This window comes from Trichechus manatus, unplaced genomic scaffold (genome assembly GCF_000243295.1).
Source record: "Trichechus manatus latirostris isolate Lorelei unplaced genomic scaffold, TriManLat1.0 scaffold00022, whole genome shotgun sequence".
NCBI classification, from domain to species: Eukaryota; Metazoa; Chordata; class Mammalia; order Sirenia; family Trichechidae; genus Trichechus; species Trichechus manatus.
The window spans coordinates 18,978,202-19,001,687 of record NW_004443958.1 but is presented as its reverse complement, the minus strand read 5'-3'; the positions used below and the strand labels follow the sequence as shown (position 1 = coordinate 19,001,687).

At 44.8% G+C, this 23,486-nt stretch overlaps 1 protein-coding gene across 1 annotated transcript in view; it reads left to right on the top strand.

The window, feature by feature from the left end:
- Positions 1-23,486, top strand: part of KCNQ3 (potassium voltage-gated channel subfamily Q member 3) — a gene marked incomplete at its 5' end in the record, with an annotated part of 323,938 nt that overhangs the window by 291,899 nt on the left and 8,553 nt on the right. Inside the window, 5 exons of the mRNA XM_004373038.2 lie at positions 1,732-1,826; positions 5,863-5,889; positions 18,954-19,156; positions 20,110-20,212; positions 23,027-23,158. Of these exons, the coding sequence (XP_004373095.1) occupies positions 1,732-1,826; positions 5,863-5,889; positions 18,954-19,156; positions 20,110-20,212; positions 23,027-23,158 (560 nt within the window). The remainder of the gene's footprint in view (positions 1-1,731; positions 1,827-5,862; positions 5,890-18,953; positions 19,157-20,109; positions 20,213-23,026; positions 23,159-23,486) is intronic.

The window sequence follows — 23,486 nt, the reverse complement described above, 5'->3', positions numbered from 1 at the left end:
CGTTCAAGATTCTTAGTGTGTCTGAGTGTGCCTGGACAGGAGCAGGCGTGCCTGTTCAAGATCCCAGGTGTGTCTCCGTGTGCCTGGGCAGGAGCCGGCGTGCCCGTTCAAGATTCTTAGTGTGTCTGAGCGTGCCTGGGCAGGAGTGGGCATGCCTGTTCAAGATCCCAGGTGTGTCTATATGTGCCCGGGCAGGAGTGGGTATGCCTGCTCAAGATCCCAGGTGTGTCTGTATATGCCCGGGCAGAAGTGGGCATGCCTATTCAAGATCCTCAGTGTATCTGTGTGCCCAGGCAGGAGCAGGCGTGCTCATTCAAGATCCCCAAGTGTGTCTGTGTGTCCCTTGGCATAGGCAGACATGCTTGTTCAAGACCCCCAAGTGGTCTGTTTGTGCCAGGGCAGGAGTGGACTTGCTCGTGAATTGTGATGGGACCAAAGTTCCCCAAGTGTGTCCGTGTGTCCCCTGGCATAGGCGGGCATGCTCATGCAAGATCCCCAAGTGTGTCTGTATGGGTTTTCCTTAGTTATCTGTATGACCTGTCTATGTGTGTACCAAAAGTGACAATCCCATCACTCTCGCAATGAAGTTCTAAACCAACCAAAAAATAGACACATGGCCCAGATAGGGGTCAGCACATCAGCTTTTTTGCTAATGACGTTGGATTAGAGAATTTAGCTTGGACTTGGGGCCATCATAGACTTCCTTCTCCTACTACTTTCTACCCCACTCTTGACCTTGGGGCTTGCAGAGAAGAGGCCACCTATTGTGCATGTGCTTGGCCACTCAGCTCCAAGAGAATCATGGCCACCTCACATCCGCCAGGGATAGCAAGCCCAGAAGAAGAGACAGGAAACAAAATGCCTTTGTGCACAGAATATTGAACCATTCTGCCCATTTGTCCTGACCAACAGAAGCCTGGATCAGTGGATGTCAGATGCCCACCATCCCTCCTTGTCTTAAATCACTCCCTCTCCCTTGGGCTGGGGGTTGGAAGAAAGGCAGAAGTTTTCACTCCTGTACTTCAGAGGGGTTCCTGTTTCCTGGATTTGTGGGCTGTTGGGAACGCAGAGAATAGGAAAGTAGAGTTCCCTTGTAGCTATAGCGACACGGAGCTGAGTGTGCATGACCACCTACTCTTGAACATGTGTGGAGTGGTGTGAGTGTCTCTGTGGGTCTGTATGTCTGGCACAGGGTGGTACATGATGTGATCCTGTATATTGAGTTTCTAGGCCAGTACCAACCTCTGAGAGCCTGCCCCATATTCCCCCAAACCATCACAGTATCTCCAAGCTTCCAGTACATTATTATCAAAACCTCACCTCCTGGGCTCTCTCTTGCACCCAGAAGTGGCAAAAAAGACTGTGTTTGTCTTCCTGCCTCTTTGGCTGAGAAGTCTCAGGGAACCTTCCAGCAAGGGTAGTCCCTCCTCCTTTCAGGGACTTTACACCCAGCACCCTCCTCTCTGCCTCCATTCCCAGTTCACACTCCCACACCTTTGTCCCTCACCACTAATTACTGCTCAGGAACAGGGATCGCAGATGATGGAGTCAAGGAAGCTTTTCTTCCCAAAGGAGCTACACAAAGCCAACACCCTCTGCCTTTCTGGAGTTTGGCTCACTGCATATTCAAACTCACAGGAGTCAAGGGTCTAAAAATGTTTTCATGTCAGGGAATTCTGTGTGAAAGTTTGAGGTGATACCAGGTCTTCTTGCCCCTCTTTCCTCTCCCAGGCTGCCTGGAGATATTATGCTACCAACCCCAACAGGATCGATCTTGTGGCGACCTGGAGGTTTTATGAATCGATCGTCTCTTTTCCATTCTTCAGGCAAGTGGCGTCTCATCTGAAGGCTCGGGCGTGGCTGGCCCTTCCTCCTGTGGGTCTGTGTTTGTGTCTGTGGCTTTGTCTGTTTCATGGAGGACTTCCTTCAGGGCAGTGGTTCCCAACCTGGGCTGCACATTAGAGTCTCCTGGGGGGCTTAAAAAATTCCGGTGCCCAGGCCACACCCGAAGCTAATTAAATCAGAGCCTCCAGGGATGGGACCCAAGAATCAGTATTTTTTAAAGCTCACCAGATGATTCCAGTGTTCAGCAAGGGTTACCAGCTAGACAGTGTGGAGTGGCTGATAAGGGGAAGATCTGATCAAGGTCTGAGCATGATCAGTGGGCTGGAGTCTGAGCAGGATCGGGAGGAGCCAGTGTTGTAATGGGCCACTCCACAAGCCAGGATGTCCCACCTTCTGGCCATGGCCTCCACCCACAGATCATGATGGACTATGGAAAAAGGAAGGAGAAGGAGACAGTAGGAGTCCTCCAGTGACCCCGATAGTGTTGTTTTGTGTTCTCAGAGGCAAGACATGGAATTAAAGCATCAGAAAAAAATAAGCATGTCTTCCCTTGGTCCAGCTCTCAGCACATATGAAAAGAGTGAGGGAATTACCTGTCCATTACATCCCAGGTACACAAGTTCATATTTCATGTAATCCTCACCAGCACCCTATGAAATAAATCGAAAGTTCTCACATGTGTAGGTACATTAGAATCAATGGAGGCATTATGAAAATGCAGGTCCTGCCCCCACCCTCAGCAATCCCAGTGGAGGTGGGGCTGGTAAAAGCATCTTAAACAAGAGCGCCAAGTGAATCTGACACAGGTGGACCACGCTTGGAGACAGGCCGAGTGGTCAGTATTACCATCCTCCTCTCACAGATAATGGGACTGAGGCTCAGAAACTTTAGACATTTTAGCCAGTGTCAGCCACATCCAGATGCTGCCAAAGACCATGGTCCTTTCACTGTTTGGGCTTCTAAAACAACCTATTCCTCTGGATTTTAAATACTGTGGTCCTGAAATCATATTTTTAAGTTTGTAGGTGGAATGCTAGACTCAGAGCACTTGAGTTGGAAGGAAAAGTACAGGACCTATCAGTCTTGTACCTGGGGCTGGTTCCTGCTCTGGACCGTGCGTCTGCCACGCGTCTGTGGCTTCCATGGACTACAGCATGGCCCAGCAGTAAATGGGTGGCTCCTCCTACCCCATCCCACCTTCTACCTACTCAGTATAGAATCTGCAACCAGTCTCTGGACTCTGCCTCAGTTATACCTCCACCCCCATCACCAGATAGTGGTTAACATTTTAAGGAAATTCTAGAGAACTGGGTTCGACTGACTCACTTCTCTACATAAAACCTTCCATTGGATGACTATGGCAATGGGAATAAAATTCAGAGTCTCCCACCTCATCTCCTATGATGCTTTCACTCCTCGAGATATTCCAGCCACTCGTGCCACTTTCTATTCAGGTCATTCAGCCCCTTTTGCATGTGCTAAGCACTGGCCCAGACCATGGAGGGCCATGGGTGACTTGCCAAGGAATCTGACGTTGATCTTTAAGGCAACAAGAAGCCAGTTGAACCAGAGAATGACATGATCAGATCTGTGTTTCTGGAAGATGGCTGGAAGAAAGGTGGAGGATGGATTGGACAGGCTCAAGATTCAAGGCAAGGAGATCATCTAGGAAATTATTGCAGGATTCTGGGTAAGAGGAAATGATAGCCTGGACCAAGGCAATAGCAATAAGGAAAGGAAGTAGGGAGAGGAGCTGAAAAATAGTAAGTGAAGGGAACAAAACTCTGGGAACTGATGAGTTATGGAAGGGTTAGGGAGCTGAGAAGAATCAAGCTTCAATAACTGAGTGATAACGTTTAGATTTCCTGACAATTGTTTTCTCATTTGTAATTAGATTTACTTGCTCAGAAGATGCCTTATATGGTTCCTTTGGATTCTGAAAGTCTGTTATTTCTATAATTGTTCAGATTTTGGGATAGCATAAAGCAGAATCTTCTTAGAATGAGCACGTGGCTTCCCCTTAAGAGAACAGAGTGACCTTGAACTCAAAACCAAGAACATGTACAACCGTGTTGAACGCAGAACCAAGCTGGTTTTCATCTGCCATGCATCCAAAGGTCTTGGCAATGGGCCCATTCTTTCGGGTTGATTTATTATAAATAAGGCATTGTCCTGGCTGTCAGGGACTTGAAGTTGTACATTGTGCTGCAGACAGCTGCTGTGATATGGGAATGGCTTTTAAACTAAGAGGGAACATTTCTTTCTTTTTTTTTGTTTTTCAAGGACAAAAGTATAAAGTCCTTAGAGAAATTCTCTTAGCAACCATTCTGAAGCAAGGCAGTCCCTTGGGAAAAGAATGTCCCTAAATTCCAACCCACTCCATATTCTCATGGCAGAGAAGTAGCTGAAAATACACTGATGTGTCTTCACCTGATTCTCTAATGCTTTTTTTTTTATTTTAAAAAATAACATTATTGAGATTAACTCATAGACGATAAAGTTTGCCGATTTAAAAGTGGATAATTCAGTAGTTTTTAGTATATTCACAAAGTTGTATATCAACCACCACTATCCAATTCCAGAATGTTTTCATCACCCGAAAAAGAAACACTTACCCATTAGCACAGTCACTCCCAACCACCCCTCTCCCCAGCCCCTACCAAACACTAAGGTATTTTTATGCAAATAACGTACACGTTATAGATTTTTTGCCATGCAACCTCCCTCCACACGTTACTTTCGTAAGTGTCATATGTGTGGGCACATCATTGTGAGAAAATACAGCAATCTCTTTTCTGTTTCTTTTCTGCCTATTCTGCACATTTCATGTAAATGGGAATCATACAATATGTGGTCTTTTGTGTATGACTTCTTTCAGTCAGCATAGTGTTTTCAAAGTTCATCCACGTCATAGCATCTAACATTGCTTCACTCTTTTTTATGGCCACATAATATTCCATTGTATGGATATACCACATTTTATTTATCCATTTGTCAGTTGATGGACGTTTGAGTTGTTTCCACGGTTGGACTATTATGAATAGTGTGTTGGTGAGCACTGGTATGCATTGTTGTGAGAAAGTAGGGTTTCAACTCTCTTACGAAAACCTGCAATGTGGTAAAACCCGTGTGAAATTGTTCACTACAGATTAGTAAGTAAGCACAAGTAAGCTCATGCTTACCTTGCTTATTGGGTCATCCGCCCTTGGATCCCACAGGTGAAGAGATGAACTTAGTCTAGAACCTGGAAAGTTGGATTGGAACCCCGAACAGGGAGCCCTCCAGCTGAAACATAGAGACTGAGTAAGACTACTTCAGGCAGAGAAATGAGGAAGGGAATTCCTCGCAGAGGGAACAGCCTAACAAATGCTCAGAGTCATGAATATATGCATAGCACATAGCAGATGGCCTGGGTTTGAATCCTGACCCTGTTGCTTCCTAACTGTGAGACAATGAGCAATTTACTTAACCTCTCTGCACCTCAGTTTTCTCATCAGGAAAAAGGGGATGATAATAATACTTATCTCATAGGGCTGTTATGAGGATTAAATTAGTTGATCCATATAAAGCACTTCAAAGAACATATGACCAATTAATTATTGCTCAGTAACTGTTAGTGATGATGATGAGGATATCAATGACGCTGATGCTGGTGGTGACAGAGTTACGGGGTGTGTGACTATCACATTATGACAGTTTGTTTCTGGTCTGTCCCCACCACTAAAGAAACACTGCCCCCCAGCCCAGCATGAGGCTCAGCACACATGTTTTGAATGAATAAATGAATGAATGGCTGAGAAGAGCCTGAGAGGTAAGATCCAAACTGTAGCAGCAGGGGCCTGGGTCAGGCTGGGGAAACCCACTTCATTCATTGGTTCCCTACATGCGCCCCCTTGTCCCAGAGCTCTACTCTGCCCATCTTCCAAGGGAAGCTTTGGGCCCACCTTTGGGAAGGGGAAACAACTATTCCATGTAATTTATGCTTTGTCTATTTTCTTCCCCTTCTCGCCCTTGTAGGAAAGAACAGCTGGAGGCAGTGGCCAGGTAAGTGTCTCTGATTATGAATCCCTTCTCCCTCCACTGTGTTGAGACACGGGATCCAGTTCTGTGTCGTGTAGCACCCCTGGGCGGCCATGCTGGTCACAGGATAGGGTCTTTGGGGCTCACTGTTGTTGCTGACCATCATATTCCTCTGCCATTTCCATGGTGGTTTACTCAAGGACGACTTAATAGTAATCATAGCAGCAGCCACTTATTAGGTGTCTCCTCTGGGCTGGGCTCTGTGCCTGGAGTTCTGCAATAGGGTATCTCATTTCATCCACACAGCCTCACTGTAAGGCATGCCTGAACAGAACAGCCTGGATTTGAGTTTTCCACCCTAGTTCATTTATTTCCCGTTTTTCCAATTTAAGTTTGAAAATGGTTTCTTTGCACTTACCAAATCGGGGGCTCTGGCTTTGCATGGAACGATGATGTTGACTCTGAGGGGAGGCTTTTCTTGCAAGATTTGCAGTATCCTGCAAGAATAAGACCTGAATGATTCAGGTTCCAGAAATCTATGCAGAGAAGGGGAGAGATGGGTTTTGAGTTTTAGGGGTAAACTTTGCCTTGCATTTGATTATCCTTTGAAGTCTTGGATTTCAGGCAGCACAGTTAGGAAGTAAGCTGATCACCCCTAGGCTGGAGGAAGAATTCCTTAAGCCTCTTAGGTACCATGCTGTGAGTGGTTCAGAGCAGAGGGTTCTGATATGAGCTTCACACGTCTGGATTCTAGCACCGTCTGTATCCGTGTCCTATAAACCGTCATCTGTGACCAATGGGGTATTAAGTGAACGTGGGCAAAGCAGCTCAGACCGTTCAAGGTTGCAGTGAAGTGCATAAGTGCCAAGCAAGCAAATCCTAAATCCCAGCACAGATAGCACCAAGAGGATTCTCTCATTATCTTTCTAATATTCAGCAGTTATGTGGAGATTTGAAGTCAGGACACAGTGGCTGCCATTAATTTGGTCTTGCTTAGTTTGTCTGGAAATAAGCTTCTCATGACTTTATCCCCTACCAAGGCTGAGCGCAATGACAACCTTCAGTGTTTTGGGATGAGCATTAGGAAGGACCCTGAAATAATATGTAAATCCCAGGAACTCATCTAGGTTCATTAATAATAATAATAATAATAAAATAACCAGCTTCTTAGCGGGCCAGGAAATCTTATCCCTCCTTTTCACACGTGCCGCCAACCTTCTGCCTCTGAGGGAGGAGGATTATTTGCCGAGATAATGGTGACAGCATGTATTGAATGCTTCCCGCAATCCGGACAGTCTGCTATGCACTTCGAATGCATTACCTCATTTAATCCTCAGACAACCCTGGTGATGTGGGCTTACTGTCGCCATTTTGCACGTGAAGAAACCGGGAGTTGGGGAGGATGAGATACGTCCGAGGTCACGTGGTTGATCAGGACATTTCGACCCAGGCTGGTTTTGCCCCAAAGCCCATAATCGTGGTCACTACCCTGAGCCCCCAATGTGCTGAGTAGAGGCGTAGGCTGGGATCAGAGATGAGCAGGCAGAGTTCACCTTTCCAGGATTGCATTATCCAGTAGGGCAGGCAGATGTGAAAACTACAGTGTCTACACAGTGTGGTAAACCATGTGACGGAGACAGACACAGAACACAAGAGGTGATGTCATCTCCAAGACACTGGAGCATGCTTTAAAGGGACGAATAGGAATTCGGTGGGCTGAGCAGGCAACAAACGGCATCGCCAGTGGAGGGATCTGTGTGTGCAAAGGCACTCAGGAGGGTCCTTGGGGAGGGCAAAGGGTTTGGTGCGGATGAAATGACAGTTCACTTGTGATGTAGCAAGGCAGGTGGGCAGGGGCCAAGAAGGAATAGGGCCTAAGAAGTGACTGTCATAAAGTCCCCTTGCTTAGCTCATGGATAGGAATGCCTTCTAGGAATATGCGGTCGACTTCCTGCCTTGTTCACTGTCTTTAGCCCCTGGGCCCTGCAATACTTTGTCCTATTAGTCATTCACCTAGTACCAGCCTGGAAAGCAGCTCTGAAAATTCACACTTAGGGCTCCAGGAAGGTGGAGCTGGCTGAATATTGGAGTTTCCCTGGAGTTCCCTTGGCAGGTTATTAATGGGGTTCTCACTCAAACTGCTGTGTAAGTGCTTGGGGAGCAAGACAAACCCAAAGATGGACAGGAATGATAACTTCACTTTCATTCATTCATTTATCAGATATTTTTTAGTGCCTTCAATATGCCAGGCCGAAGGCAAGAAAATTCACAGATATGATCACAAGCAATTCTCCCCAAACCTCTACAAAGCAGGTGTTGTTGGGCCCATTTAATACGTGAGGACCCAGTGCTCGGGGTACGCAGGAGAAGTCTTCAGTCCTTGTCTCTGCAGCCCCAGCACTCATGGTCTCCCCACTGCACCAAGTTGCAGAGGCTTCAGTAGCTTCTGGTAGGGAGCACAGGGCTTTCGTGATCGGGCATGCTCTTCAGAACATAGAAAATTATCTCAGGCCGATGCAGAGCCAGAAGGTGTAGTCCCTGGCATTCAACAACCCCTATTCACTCACTCAGTCATTCATTCCACAAGTACATGAGGGCCTACCGTATGCCACGCTCTGCATTGGGTGATAGAGAGGAAGCTGCTGAGTGGAGTATATTGATGTAGGAGAACATGCCATGTGGCTCTGTCTGGAATTTGCCACCCAGAAAGGATGCCAGTTCTTGTGCTCACTAGGATAAGAGCTTCCAAAAACCCAAACCCAAACCGGTTGCCATCGAGTCAATTCCGACTCATAGCAACCCTATAGGACAGTGTAGAACTGCCCCATAAGGTTTCCAAGGAACGGCTGGCGGATTTGAACCACTAATCTTTTGCTTAGCAGCCATAGCTCTTAACCACTATGCCATAGGATAAGAGGGCAGAGATTAAGAAATGTTGTTGTTAGGTGCCATTGAGTCAGTTCTGACTCATAGCAACCCTATGTACAACAGAACAAAACACTGCCTGATCTTGCACCATCCTCACAATCCTTGTTATGTTTGAGCCCATTGTTGCAGCCACTGTGTCAGTCCATCTAGACGGTCTTCCTCTTTTTTGCTGACCCTCTACCTTACCAAGCATGATTCCTTCTCCTGATAACGTGTTCAAAGTATATTAGATGAAGTCTCACCATCCTCACTTCCAAGGAGCACTGTGGCTGTACTTCTTCCAAGACAGATTTGTTCATTCTCTGGCAGTCCCTGGCATATTCAATATTCTTCCCCAACACTATAATTCAATGGTATGAATTCTTCTTTGGGCTTCCTCATTCATAGTCCAGTTTTCACATGCATATGAGGTGATTGAAGATGTCACGGCTTGGGTCAGGCACACCTTCGTCCTTAAAGTGACATCTTTGCTTTTGAACACTTTAAAGAGGTCTTTTCCAGCAGATTTGCCCAATGCAATACGTCTTTTGATTTCTTGTCTACTGCTTCCATGAGCGTTGATTGGGAATCCAAGTAAAACAAAATCCTTGACAACTTCAATTTTTTCTCTGTTTATCATGCTGTTGCTTATTGGTACAGTTGTGGGGATTTTTGTTTTCTTTATGTTGAGATGTAATCCATACTAAAGGCAGTAGTCTTTGATCTTCATCAGTAAATGCTTCAATTTCAGCAAGCAAAGTTGTGTCATCTGCGTATCACAAGTTGTTAATGAGTCTTCACTTATGCCCATAGGATCCTTCAAAATTGTAACTCAAAACTTGACTTCTTTCTTCTGTTCTTTAGCTTAAGAAATGTCAAGCATGTTCTTCTCTTTTGGTTTTCTAACTCCAAGTCTTTGCACATTTCATTATAATACTTTTTCTTCTCAAGCTGCCCTTTGAAATCTGTTCAGCTCTTTTACTTCATCATTTTTTCCATTTGCTTTAGCTACTCTACATTCAAGAGGAAGTTTTAGAATCTCTTCTGACATCCATTTTGGTCTTTTCTTTCCTGTCTTTTTAATGATCTTTTGCTTTCTTCATGTATGATGACTTTGATGTCCTCCCACAACTCATCTTGTGTTCAGTCATTAGTGTTCAATGCATCAAATCTATTCTTGAGATTGTCTCTAAATTCGGGTGGGATATACTCAAGATCGTATTTTGGCTCTCGCAGACTTGTTTTCATTTTCTTCAGCTTCAACTTGAACTTGCATATGAGCAATTGATGGTCTGTTCCGCAGTCAGCCCCTGGCCTTGTTCTGACTGATGATGTCTCAGGCTGGGTTCTCTAGAGAAGCAAAACCAGTAAAGCATATAAATATATATATATATAGAGAGAGATTTATATCAAAGAAACAGCTCACGTGATTGTAGAGGCTAGAACATCCCAAGTCCGTGGATCAGGGTAGAGGCCTCTCCCAAGTCACGCAGCCGCAGAAGCTGGTGAGCCCAAGATCGGCAGGTCAGAGAGCATGGCTCCTGCTCAGAGGCTGTGAAGGTTGATGAATTCCGAGATCAGCAGGCAAGACCACAAGGTTTCTCCTGATTCACGTAGCTGCAGGGGCTGGTGAACCCAAGATCGGCAGGTCAGAGAGCAGGGCTCTCCTCACAGGCTGTGAAGATCAATGAATCCCAAGTTTGGCAGATAAGCTGGCAGCTCAAGTCCCAAGAACCAGAGAGGAGATGACAGAAGACAGCTGCAGGATCCAGAGTGAGCAAAAAGCCAGACCGTTTGCTTATATTCAGATGCGGGCCACACTCCCAAAGAGACTCCCTTTCATCTGATTGGCTACTCACAATATATTCAGTCATGGGAGTGATCACATTAAAACACTGAGAATCATGGCCCAGTCAAGTTGACACTCCATCTTAACCATCACAGATGATAATTGAGATTTTCCATTGTCTCTTTCCACAGATGTAGTCAATTTGATTCCTGTGTTTTCTATCCAGTGAGGTCCACATGTATAGCCACCATTTACGTTCTTAAAAAAGGTATTTGCAATGAAGAAATCATTGGTCTTGCAAAATTCTTTCATGTGATCTCCAGTGTCATTTCTGTCACCAAGGCCATATTTTCCAACTACCGATCCTTCTTCTTTGTTTCCAACTTTCACATTCCAATTGCCAGTAATTGTCAATGCATCTTCTTTGCATGTTTGATCAATTTCAGACTGCAGAAGTTGGTAAAAATCTTCAGTTTCCTCATCTTTGGCATTAGTGGTTGGTGCATATATTTGAATAATAGTCATATTTACTGGTCTTCCTTGTAGGTATGTGGATATTTTCCTATCACTGACAGCATTGTACTTTGGGATAGATCTTGAAATGTTATTTTTGACTATGAATGAAACACCATTCCTCTTTAATTTTAACTCCCGGCATAGTAGACCATATGATTGATTCAGAATGGCCGATACCAGTCCATTTCAACTCAGTAATGCCTAGGATTTTGATCGTTACAAGTTCCATTTCATTTTTGATGACTTCCAATTTTCCTAGGTTCATACTTCATACATTCCACATTCCGATTATTATAGATGTTTGCAGCTGTTTCTTCTCATTTTGAGTCATGCCACATCAGCAAATGAAGATCCCGAAAGCTTGACTCCGTCTAAGTCATTAAGGTTGACTCTACTTTGAGGAGGCAGCTCTTCCCCAGTAGTACTTTGAGTGCCTTCCAACCTTAGGGGCTCATCTTTTGGAACTATATCAGGCAATGTTCATAAGGTTTTCAGTGTCCTGTTTTTTCAGAAGTAACCAACAAGTCTTCTTCCTAGTCTGTCTTAGTCTGGAAGCTCTGCTGAAACCTGTCCATCAGAAGTGACCCTGCTAGTATTTGAAATAGAGAAAAGAAATTAATACTTACACAGACAACAGCAACTCCTAATGTTAGATAGGAAACTTAGAGGGCAGTGAGTTTATGCAATGGGGAAGGAACAATTCAGTAAAAGAGGGTGAGAAGGGTTGAAGAACATAACTTGAAGAATGTAATCAATGTCACTGAATTGTACATGTAGAAATTGTCAAATTGGTGTATATTTTGGTGTATATATTTTCAACAACAATAAAAAAGAGATTAATATTTATAGAACAACTACTATGTGCCAGTCTCTGTGCCAAATCTTTCACAACCATTGTATCATAGCAACCGTGTGAGGCAGGGAATGCTTATTCCCATTGCACAGATGAGGTAACTGTATAGATGAGACTCAGAAAGCTCACAGATTTTCCCAAGGTCACACAGATTATAAGGGGTGGAACTGGGCTTCAAGTCGAGGTGCAGCTGGCATGTTGCACTAGGGCAACTTTGTTTGGGGAGTTATTAACATTTTTTTTGTGCCAAGAACCCTCTTGGCAGCATGATTGTTAAGGTTGTATGTCAGCTTGGCTGGGCCATGATTCTCCGTGGTTTTGCAGTTATGTAATGATGTAGTTTAATAGTTATGTAAGGATGTAGTCATCCTCCATAATGTGGTCTGATGTGATCAGCCAATCAGTTGTAAGGGGAGTTTCCTTGATGGTGTGGCCTCCATCCAATATATATATGGATGTTCTGGCAAAGCTTTCTTGCTTGCTCTGGATCCTGCATCTGGCTTGTCATCATCTGACATTCAGTTCTTGGGACATGAGCCAGTTGCCTGCTGTATTGTCTGCTGATCTTGGGATTCTTCAGCCTCTGCAGCCTGTGATCCAGCAGCCTACCATTTGACCTGCTGGTCTTGGGTTAGTCAACCCCTATAGCTACGTAAGTCAGAAGTCTCCAGGCTGATGCCTGATCCATGGACTTGCCAACTTTTACAACCATGTGATCCATTTCCTTGAAATAAATCTCAATCTGTCTCTCTCTCTGTATATATATGTATATGTGTATATATGTATGTTTCACTGGTTTTGCTTCTCTAGAGAACCCAGACTAAGACATTTGGTACCAAGAATTGTTCTAGAGAAACAAAATCTTAAGGATGAATTTTCTAAATTGGTTCTCAAGTCTGACTAGTCTTAAAGGTACTGATGACTCTGCTTCCAATAGTAAAGAGAACCCTAGTAATCCATGCATGAGGTGGCAATATTAATACACAAAATATCACCATCAATAGATCAAGTATTGGTGAGAACTGAGGCTCTGGTTGATCACGTTTGGTACTTTTCTACAGTTTTGTCAGTATGAGAAGTATAAGGAAGCTGGTTGGTTGGTCCTACTTTCACTAGCCAAAGTGGTGAAAGAAAGAGATGAGCTCAGGACTTCGGAGTCACAGCTCAAGTGCAACATGTTGTTGTTGTTGTTAGGTACCATTGAGTCGATTCCAACTCAGAGCAACCCTATGTGCAACAGAATGAAACACTGCCCGGTCCTGCACCATCCACACAATCATTATTATGCTTGAGCCCATTGTTGCAGCCACTGTATCAATCCATTTCCTTGAGGGTCTTCCTCTTTTTCACTGACCCTTTATTTTACCCAGCATGATGTCCTTTTCCAGGGACTGGTCCCTCCTGATAACATGTCCAAGATAGGTGAAGTCTTGCCATCCTTGCTTCTAAGAAGCATTCTGGCTGTACTTATTCCAAGATAGATTTGTTTGTCCTTCTGGCAGTCCATGGTCTATTCAATATTCTTCACCAGGTCCCCTTGAGGAAGGAACCCACTACACTGCCAAAGATTTATACTGTTAATCTTTCTCCCAGCCTTCACCAAAGGGATCTATGGCCTTTTACAAGTGGCTGTTCATTGAGGAAAAGGAAATAATTAGACTTTTTTGGGATTACTGGATACTGGCTCTGAACTGACATGAATTCCAGGAGACCCAAAATATCACTGTAGCCCACTGTAGTCAGAGTGGGAGCATACGTATGGAGGTCAGGTTATTAATGGAGTCTTAGCTCAGGTTCATCTCACAGTGGGTCCAGTGGGTCTCTGAACCAATCCTATAGTGATTTTCCCAGTTCCAGAATGCATAATTGGAATAGATATACTCAGCAACTGGCAGAACCCCCACATTGGATCCCTGACAAGTAGAATAAGGGCCATTATGGTAGGACCAGGTAGTGTTTCATTCTGTTGTATATAGGGTCGCTATGAGTTGGAACCAACTCGACGGCACCCAACAACAACAACATGGTAAGAAAAGCCAAGTGGAAACCTTTAGAACTACCCCTACCTATGAAAACAGTAAACCAAAATCAGTACTGCATTCCTGGAGGAATTGCAGAGATTACTGCCACCATCAAGAGCTTAAAGGATGCTGAGGTGTTGATTCCCAACACATCCCCACTCAACTCTTCTATCTGGCCTGTGCAAAAAGAGATGGATCTTGGAGAATGACAGGGGATTATCATAAACTTAACCAGATGGTGACTCCAATTTCAGCTGCTGTTCCAGATGTGGTTTCATTGCTTGAGCAAATTAATACATTTCCTGGTACTGGTATGCAGCTCTTGATCTGGCCAGTGCCTTTTTCTCTATTCCAGTTTCAAAGGATCACCAGAAGCAGTTTACCTTCAACTGGAAAGACCAGCAATACACCTTCACTGTCCTACCTCATAAGTATATAACTCTCCAGCCTATGTCATAATTTAGTCTGCAGGGACCTTGACCACCTTTCCCTTCCACAAGATGTCACACTGGTCCATTACACTGATGGCATTTTGCTGATTGGACCTAGTAAGGAAGAAGTGTCAATGACTCTGGAGTTATTGGTAAAACATTTGCATGCTAGAGGTTGGGAAATTAATCTCACAAAATTCAGGTGCCTTCCACCTCAGTGAAATTTCTAGGAGTCCAGTGATGTGGGGCATGTCAAGATATTCCTTCTAAAATGAAGGATGAGTTGTTACATCTGGCCCCTCCTTCAACTAAAAAGAAGACACAGCACCTTGTAGGCCTTTTTGGATTTTGGGGGCAGCATATTCTCCAACACATCTTCATTTGGGTGTGATAGTCTGGTCTATTTATCGAGTGACTTGAAAACCTGCTAGTTTTGAGTAGGGCCCAGAATAAGAGAAGGCTCTGCGACAGGTTCAGGCTGCTGTGCAAGCTGCTCTGCCACTTGGGCCATATGATCCAGCTGATCCAGTGGTGCTCGAAGTGTCAGTTGCAGGTAGAGATGCTGTTTGGAGTCTTTGTAAGACCCCTATTGGTGAATCACAGCATAGACCCTTAGGATTATGGAGTAAAGCCCTGCCATCCTCTGCAGATAGCTACTGTCCTTTTGAGAAACTGCTTTGGCTTGTTACTGGGCCTTAGTAGACACTGAATGCTTAACCATGGGCCACCAAGTCACAATGTAGCCTGAGGTGCTCATCATGAACTGGGTGTTGTCTAGTCCACAGAGTCATAAAGTCAAACATGCACAGCAGTACTCCATCATTAAGTGGAAGTGGTATATACAAGATTGGGCTAGAGCAGGACTTGAAGGCACAAGTAAGTTACATGAGGAAGTGGCCCGAATGCCCACTCCTGTCACATTACCTGCCCTCTCCCAGTCTGCACCTATGGCCTTATGAGGAGTTCCTTATGATCAGTTGACTGAGGAAGAGAAAACTCATGCCTGATTTACAAATAGTACTGCAAAATATGCAGGCACCACTTGAAAGTGCACAGTGGTAGCACTGCAGCCCCTTTCTGGGACCTCAGTGAAGGACAGTGTTGAAGGAAAACCCTCCCAATGGACACTTTGAGCAGTGCACCTGTTTGTTGACTTTGCTTGGAAGGAGAAATGGTCAGATGTGTGATTATATATTGATTCATGGGCTGTGGCCAATGGTTTGGCTGGATGGTCAGGGACTTGGAAGGAACATGATTGGAAAATTGGTTACAAGGAGGTGTGGGGAAGAGGTATTTGGATGGACCCCTCTGAATGGGCCAAAGAAGTGAAGGTATTTGTGTCTCATGTGAATGGTTACCGAAAGGTGACCTCGGCAGAGGACGGTTTTAACAATCAAGTGGACAGGATGACATGTTCTGTGGAAACCAATCATCGTTTTTCCCTAGTCACTTCTGTCATTGCTCAATGGGCTCGTGAACATAGTGGCAGGGATGGAGGTTATGCATGTGTTCAGCAACACGGACTTCCACTCACCAAGGCCAACTTGGCTATAGCCACTGCTGAATGCCTGCTCTGCCAGCAGCAGAGACCAACAGTGAGTCCCTAATATGACACTGTTCCTTGAGGTGATCAGCTAGCAACCTGGTGGCAGGTTGATTATACTGGACAGTTTCCATTATGGAAAGGGCAGCATTTCATTCTCACTGGGATAGACACTTATTCTAGATATGGATTTGCCTTCCCTGCACTCAAAGCCTCTGTCAAAACCACCATCCATGGACTCACAAAATGCTCACCATCATGGTACCCCACACCGCATCACTTCAGATCAAGGGGAACTCACTTCGCAGCAAATGAAGTGCAGCAGTGTGTCCACGCTCATGGAATTCACTGGTCTTACCATGTTCCCCATCATCTTGAAGCAGCTGGCTTGATAGAACAATGGAATGGCCTTCTAAAGACACAATTACAAGTCACCCCACCAGGCAAAGAACCACAAGCAGCTAAGGTGCTTTCTGAGGGTAAAGGAATATGGAATGGGTAGTGGAAGAAGGTAGTTCTAAATACCAGTTAGAATCACATGACCAGTTGCAGAAATGAGGACTGTAATTGTTACCAGTATTTCTTCCTTGTATGTGTGCATCAAATATTTTTGTTTTCTTCACATATAAAATATAAGATGTAAATGGGTCTAGTGCATTTTTGGTTCTACACATGTTAGTTGTATCATGTTAGGCACAAGTATGACTTACTAATTGTCTTTATTTACAGATTGTGTATGGTTTCAGGAGATGTGTACAAATGCCAAGTTGACAAGGGGTGGACTGTGATGGCTAAGGTTGTGTGTCAACTTGGCTGGGCCATGATTCTCAGAGGTTTGGCAGTTTTGTAATTATGTAGTTTGGCAGTTATGTAATGTAATTTGGCAGTTATGTAATGATGTAGCCATCCTCCATGATGTGATCTGATGTGATCATCCAATCAGTTGTATGGGATGTTTACTTGGGCGTGTGGCCTCCATCCAATATATATATGGACATTCTGGCAGAGCTCGCTTGCTTGCTCTGGATCCTGCATCAGGTTCATCATCATCCAACCTCCAATCCTTGGGACTTGATCCAGCTTCCTGCCATAATGCCTACTGATCTTGGGATTTGTCAGCCTCCGCAACCTGTGAGCCAGCGGCCTGCCATCTTACCTGCCAAAACTTGGGATCTCTCAGCCTCCACAGCCTGTGAGCCAACAGCTTGCCATCTTACCCACTGATCCTGGATTCGTCAGCCTCCACAGCCCGTGAGCCAGCAGCCTGCCATCTGACCTGCCGATCTTGAGTTCATCAGCCCCTTGCAGCTACGTGATTCAGGAGAAGCCTCCAGCCTGACGCCTGACCCACAGATTTGAGACTTACAACCGCGTGAGCCATTTCCCTGAGATAAATCTCTCTCTCTCTCTTTCTCTCTATATATGCACATATATGCTTCACAGGTTTTGCTTCTCTAGAGAACCAACCTAAGACAGGCAGTGAAGTCAAGACAATGGACCTCATCTTAAAATAACAATTTTGAGTCCATACATAATATGCATATGATTGTATTTAAACATGTTTTTCAAAATATTAATTAAACAAATTTGATATGTAGTAATATATGTGCTTCTTTATGAATGAACCTAATGACAAGGTCTAGTGGCAGGTCAAAAACTACCATAATTTTGAAGCAGTGATGAGCAAGAACAATACCAACAGATAATAGGATATGAAATTGTCTGTGATTTCTGTTGCGAAAAGTCACAGGCACTGAGTATATTACCGTGGTTTGGTTCCTCCATTCATAATTGAAACGGATGCTAAATTTCAGATGTTGTGTGCCGTCAAGTCAATTCCAACTCATAGAGACCCTATATGACAGAGTAGAACTGCCCCATAAGGTTTCCTAGGCCGTAATCTTAATGGAGCAGATCGCCAGGTCTTTTCTCCCTTGGAGCTACTGGTGGGTTTGAACCACCTACCTTTCAATTAGAAGCCAAGTGCTTAACTAGCCACTAGGGTTCCATAAATTTCAGCTAGAGGTTAGTAGATTAAAGGTGTAATTTTCCCCATCTAATCTCATAAAAACCAGTTGCCATTGAGTCGACTGCAACTCATGGTGACCTCATGTATGGCAGAATAGAACTGGGCTCCACAAGGTTTTCAATGGTTGATTTTTTGAAAGTAGATCTCCAGGCCCTTCTTCAGAGGTGACTCAGGGTGGGCTTGAACCTCCAACCTTTCTGCTAGCAGCCAAACACGTTAACCATTTGCACCACTCAGAGACTCCTCTAAGCTGATGGACTCCTCAATTCTGCCTATGGTGGAAGGTCCGTGGACACCAGGTTAAGGACCCCTGCTTTATATTATATATGCTGTTCAGTTTTGTTCAAAGAATAGATAAGGATTTGTCTGTGTAAGTCATTATCTGGGCGCCATGGAGTGGTACAAAGAAAAGACAAGAAATTACTGATGCAGAGGAAAGAGAGGAACAGAGAAAGTAGAAAGCTCTGAAACATCTCTACTAGGAGCTCTGCATTTTATATTCTGCATGTCATGTAAGGAGTCCATGGATGGTGTAGATGGTTAACACACTCTGCTGTTAACTGATGAGTGGGAGGTTCGAGTACACCCAGAGGTGCTTTGGAGAAAAGGCCTGGCAATCTACTTTCAAAAAATCAACCATTGAAAACCCTGTGGAGCAGAGTTCTACTCTGACACACATGGAGTTGCCATGAGTCAGAATTGACTAATGGCAGCTGCTGTGTTTTATTTTTATCTCATTTAAGCTCCACTTCAGCAAATGAGGAAACTGAAGTTCAGAGAAGTTAAGTAACGTGCCCATGGTGTACTAGCTAGTAAGTTGTCAAGCTAACATTTGAACCAAGCATTGTCCTATTTCAAGCTACTAAAACACATTTAGGATTGTGAGTGCCCCGTCCCCATTCAGGTGTGGAGGAAAATGTGTGAGTCTTTATGGAGGGATGGAAATTATGAGAACCTACACTGAAGGAGGAAAATTGTTAACTTTTGCTTATTTTGTAGCCAAAAGCTGGGTCTCTTGGATCGGGTTCGCCTTTCTAATCCTCGTGGTAGCAATACTAAAGGAAAGCTATTTACCCCTCTGAATGTAGATGCCATAGAAGAAAGTCCTTCTAAAGAACCAAAGCCTGTTGGCTTAAACAATAAAGAACGTTTCCGCACCGCCTTCCGCATGAAAGCCTACGCTTTCTGGCAGAGTTCTGAAGGTAACGTATTCCTTCTGTCTTACTCCATCCCCGCCACTTCTCCCGCTCCTCACCCATTTCCTAACTCACCTCCTCCTCTTTCCCATTTGAAGAACTCTCAAGTCGACAAAATCGCCCTTTCGCTACTTCCCTGAACCAACTCCTGCTTCCTCTTACTCATTTCCTCTGAGCTGGAGGCATCTGTTGTATATTCCCACAGACTGATAGATTGAGGCTCCCAAGTTAGCTTTTTTCACCACCACTGGTCAGCACAAACCCCTCAGGGAGCACTGGGTCATGTCGCCATGGTTTTTATAGGTGGATGGGATGAGTGAATTATCATGGAGGCCAGTTTGTAAGAGGGAGAGGCCAGGTGCAGAGGGACCTGGAAGATATGGGGCCTCAGTGCCCCCAGAGGGTGGGAAGAGGAGTTAGGAAGACCTTTCTTGGGCTGTATGAATGATAGGCTCTGGCCTCTCTCACTTATGGAAAGGGACAACAAACAGGAAAGCCTGTGTCCTCAGTGTCTGCAGCCACCCGGCCTTTGATGCACACCATCTCAGTCAGTTCTCTCTAAAACTGCCTGAGGTGCACGAGGCTCACAAAATGGCTTCCCCAAGGTCACGAGGATAGTGGATTACAGAGCAAGAATCCGTACTCGGTTCTGTCAGACTGTAAAGCCCAAGGGTGTTCTTTGCTACCTCTGTGGGACCACTCAGGAACCTGGAATCATGGCACTTCCTTCTAGCCTTCTCCCCGACCAATGGTCCTGAACTCCAGGCAGCTGTGATAACAGAATGGGCATGATAAGAAAGGCACAGGCTCCTCATTTGGAGAATACTGTTCGGTTTCACAAAATGGGTACGAAGACTGGAGGTGACAAATCTGGTTGCTAGGAAGGCTCCCACTGAACAAGGTCCCTGAGCCTTTCCAAGTTCTGTGGCCTGGCATTGACACAAGTATCTCCCTCCCAGATGCAGGGACAGGAGATCCCATGACAGAAGACAAGGGCTATGGGAATGACTTCCTCATCGAAGACATGATCCCCACCCTGAAGGCTGCCATCCGAGCAGTCAGGTAATGATATCCCTCTCCTCCCCACCTGGGTGTTTCCAAAGGGCCTGACCCCACTTCCATAGGACATGGCAGTTGGGATTCAGGAAGGGTGGGCAGGAAGTGCTGTTGGGATTCAGGAAGGTGGGCAGGAAGTGCTGTTGGGATTCAGGAAGGGTGGGCAGGAAGTGCTGCTGGGATTCGGGAAGGTGGGCAGGAAGTGCTGTTGGGATTCGGAAAGATGGGCAGGAAGTGCTGTTGGGATTTGGGATGGTGGACAGGAAGTGCTGTTGGGATTCAGAAGGAGAACAGGAAGTGCTGTTGGGATTCAGGAAGGAGGGCAGAAAGTGCTGTTGGGATTCAGGAAGGTAGGCAGGGAGTGCTGTTGGGATTCAGGAAGGAGGGCAGGAAGTGCTGTTGGGATTCAGGAAGGTAGACAGGAAGTGCTGTTGGGATTTGGGAAGGTGGGCAGGAAGCCCCCTCAGTAACTCCCAACTCAGATTCAGAGTCCAATCATGTAAAACACAACAAGGAGGATGCTACCCAAAGAAGGCTGATTCATGCATTGGCAAGTCATTATGGGTGATTCTTGCTTGTCTTTTTATAAAAATGTTTCCCCAGGACTCATAACAGTGTTTCCAACTGCTATGCTCTTTCTAACTCTAAATCAGTTGCTGTCGAGTTGATTCCAACTCATGGCGACCCCATGTGTGTCAGAGTAGAACTGTGCTCCATAAAGTTTTCAACGGCTGATGTTTTGGAAGTAGATTACCAGGTCTTTCTTCCAAGGCACTTCTGGGTGGACTTCAACCTCCAACCTTTCAGTTAGTAGCTGAGCATGTTAACCCATTTCACTACCTGGGACTCCTCTCTGACCTTAACCGCCATTTATTTGAAAGGCGGGAGAGCAGCAGTGCATTGACCACTGCTTACTCAAAATACCTTTTCTTCTGCCGCTACTTCATCTATATAATTCTTCATTACCACTTTTAACAAGATATTTCTATAATTTTTTGTTTGTATCAGACGAGATTATAATCCACCTGACTAGTTCTATTTTGCTTTAGAATTCTGCAAGAAAATGAAAGTAGTCTCCTTCTTAAAGAAAACTTTGTCAGGATATGGGCTTGTAAGCACTCAACAAGAGAGAAAGTGACTTGTAGAAATTAACTTGGGTTCTCTAAGAACTAGTCATGCTATTTTCTGCAAGATTCCCGGTCCAATAGATCAGGCCACTACAGTGGCGTAGACCTCAGCCGTCGTTGACCTATTTCTCGTGATACCATCATGTACAGTATGATGGCAATATGTTTGGATAAGAACACAACTACCTGGATTCATAACTGGTTGAATGATCTTTTTCAAAGAAAATATATTAATGAATCTGTGTCAACCTGGAGGGAGGCTTTGCTGGGATGCTCCAGGGTTTTGGGCTCCGCCCTGTCCTTTTTAGCATTTTTATTGTTGCCTTAGTCCAGAGTTCAGCAAACTTTTTCTGTAAAGGGCCAGAGAGTAAATATTTTAGGCTTTGTCGTACATGTAGTGTCTGTTGTAAGTCTTCAACTCTGCCATTGTAGTACAAAAGCAGCCACAGACAATACATAATGAATGGATGTGGCTGTGTTCCAATAAAACTTCATTTACAGAAACAGGAAGAGGGCCAGATTTGGCCCACAAGCTGTAGTTTGCTGGCTCCTACCTTAGACAAACCAAAAAACCAAACCCCTTGGCGTCGAGTCAGCTCCAACTCATAGCGACCCTATAAGACAGAGTAGAACTGCCCCATAGGATTTCCAAGGAGCACCTGGTGGATTCAAACTGCCGACCTTTTGGTTAGCAGCTGAGCTCTTAACCACTGTACCACCAGCACTCCCCTACTTAGAGAGAGCTATGTAAAAAGCAGGCTTATAAAAATGACACAGTGTTGGGAAGGATAGTAAGTAAATTGGATGACATAATCAATATTCCAAAATAATGTTAGATGGTGGCGTGATGGGCTCTGACAAGCAAGATGCACCTTCAATGCACCATAAAATCTAACTGTGCATGTACGAGACAAGAGGGCATGGGGTCGGCTAGGGCTTCATGACACTGACCGTTGATTGGGGGTTTTAATTGGCACTGTACTTAACAGGAGTCAACCTCGTGATGGGGTCCTCAAGGGGCATTAGCTTTCTTGGGTAGGGGACTTTACTATTTCCCGGGAAGATGGCGGTGAGGGTGGGCACATTTATCAGTTCTGAGTGCCCCACGTTGTGAGAAATCTGAGAAAATGCAGAGAAAAGAAACAAGCTTTTCTTTGCTAGAAGCTCATAAGCAGAAGAATTTAAGATGCTAATGAAGAGGAGATATATCAGCTGTCTTGAAATAGAAAGCAGTGTGACACGGTGATTAAAAGCATGGACTTTGTCAGCACACAAACCTGGGTTTGAGGACCAGCTCTGACATAGTTAGCTAGATGGCCCCGAGGAGATGCTGAGTCTCTTGGAGACAGTTCGTTATCTCTAAGTCGATCTATTCAGGATTGTTTATGTTACAGTTGGCTCAATGATGGCATGTAATGAGTGCTCAATAAATGCTATATCTTATTGTTATTATTATTTTCTTATTATTCAAATGATTTAACGATGGTGGTCATGAAGACCAGGGGCTAGCCAGCCTTATTCTCTGTGGTCAAAGGGATTGAATTAGTCCCAAGAGTTGAAAGTTCCGCCCCCAGTCAGTCTTTTTCTCGTGGTTCCTTTTTCTCTTGCCCCTGAGTTTGCTAGCCCCCTTAAGGTTAAGGCTATCCTTCACTCTTTACCCGTGACTCAGAAATGCATCTCCTCTGCCTTGCAGAATTCTACAATTCCGTCTCTATAAGAAAAAATTCAAGGAGACTTTGAGGCCTTACGACGTGAAGGATGTGATTGAGCAGTATTCTGCAGGACATCTCGACATGCTTTCCAGGATAAAGTATCTTCAGACTAGGTGAGGCAAACACGTCGAGAGGGACTGTGCCCTCCTGCCCACTAAGGAGTCAAAGCCATGTGAACCCTAGCGTTTAAGGTGAAAGGCAGACAGAAATAATCCAGAGTGCAGGGGGAGAATTTAAGAACAAAGATGTTCATCACGTGTTACTTATAATAGTGAGAATATGGAAACATCATCAGTTCCTAACTAAATAATGCAAATCATTTCATTGAGTTCCTGTGTGCTTTGCATATATGTGTCTAATCCCTTATAACCCCGTCACCACCACCCCCAAAAAAAACCCATTGCCATCAAGTTGATTCCGACTCATAGCGACCCTGTAGGA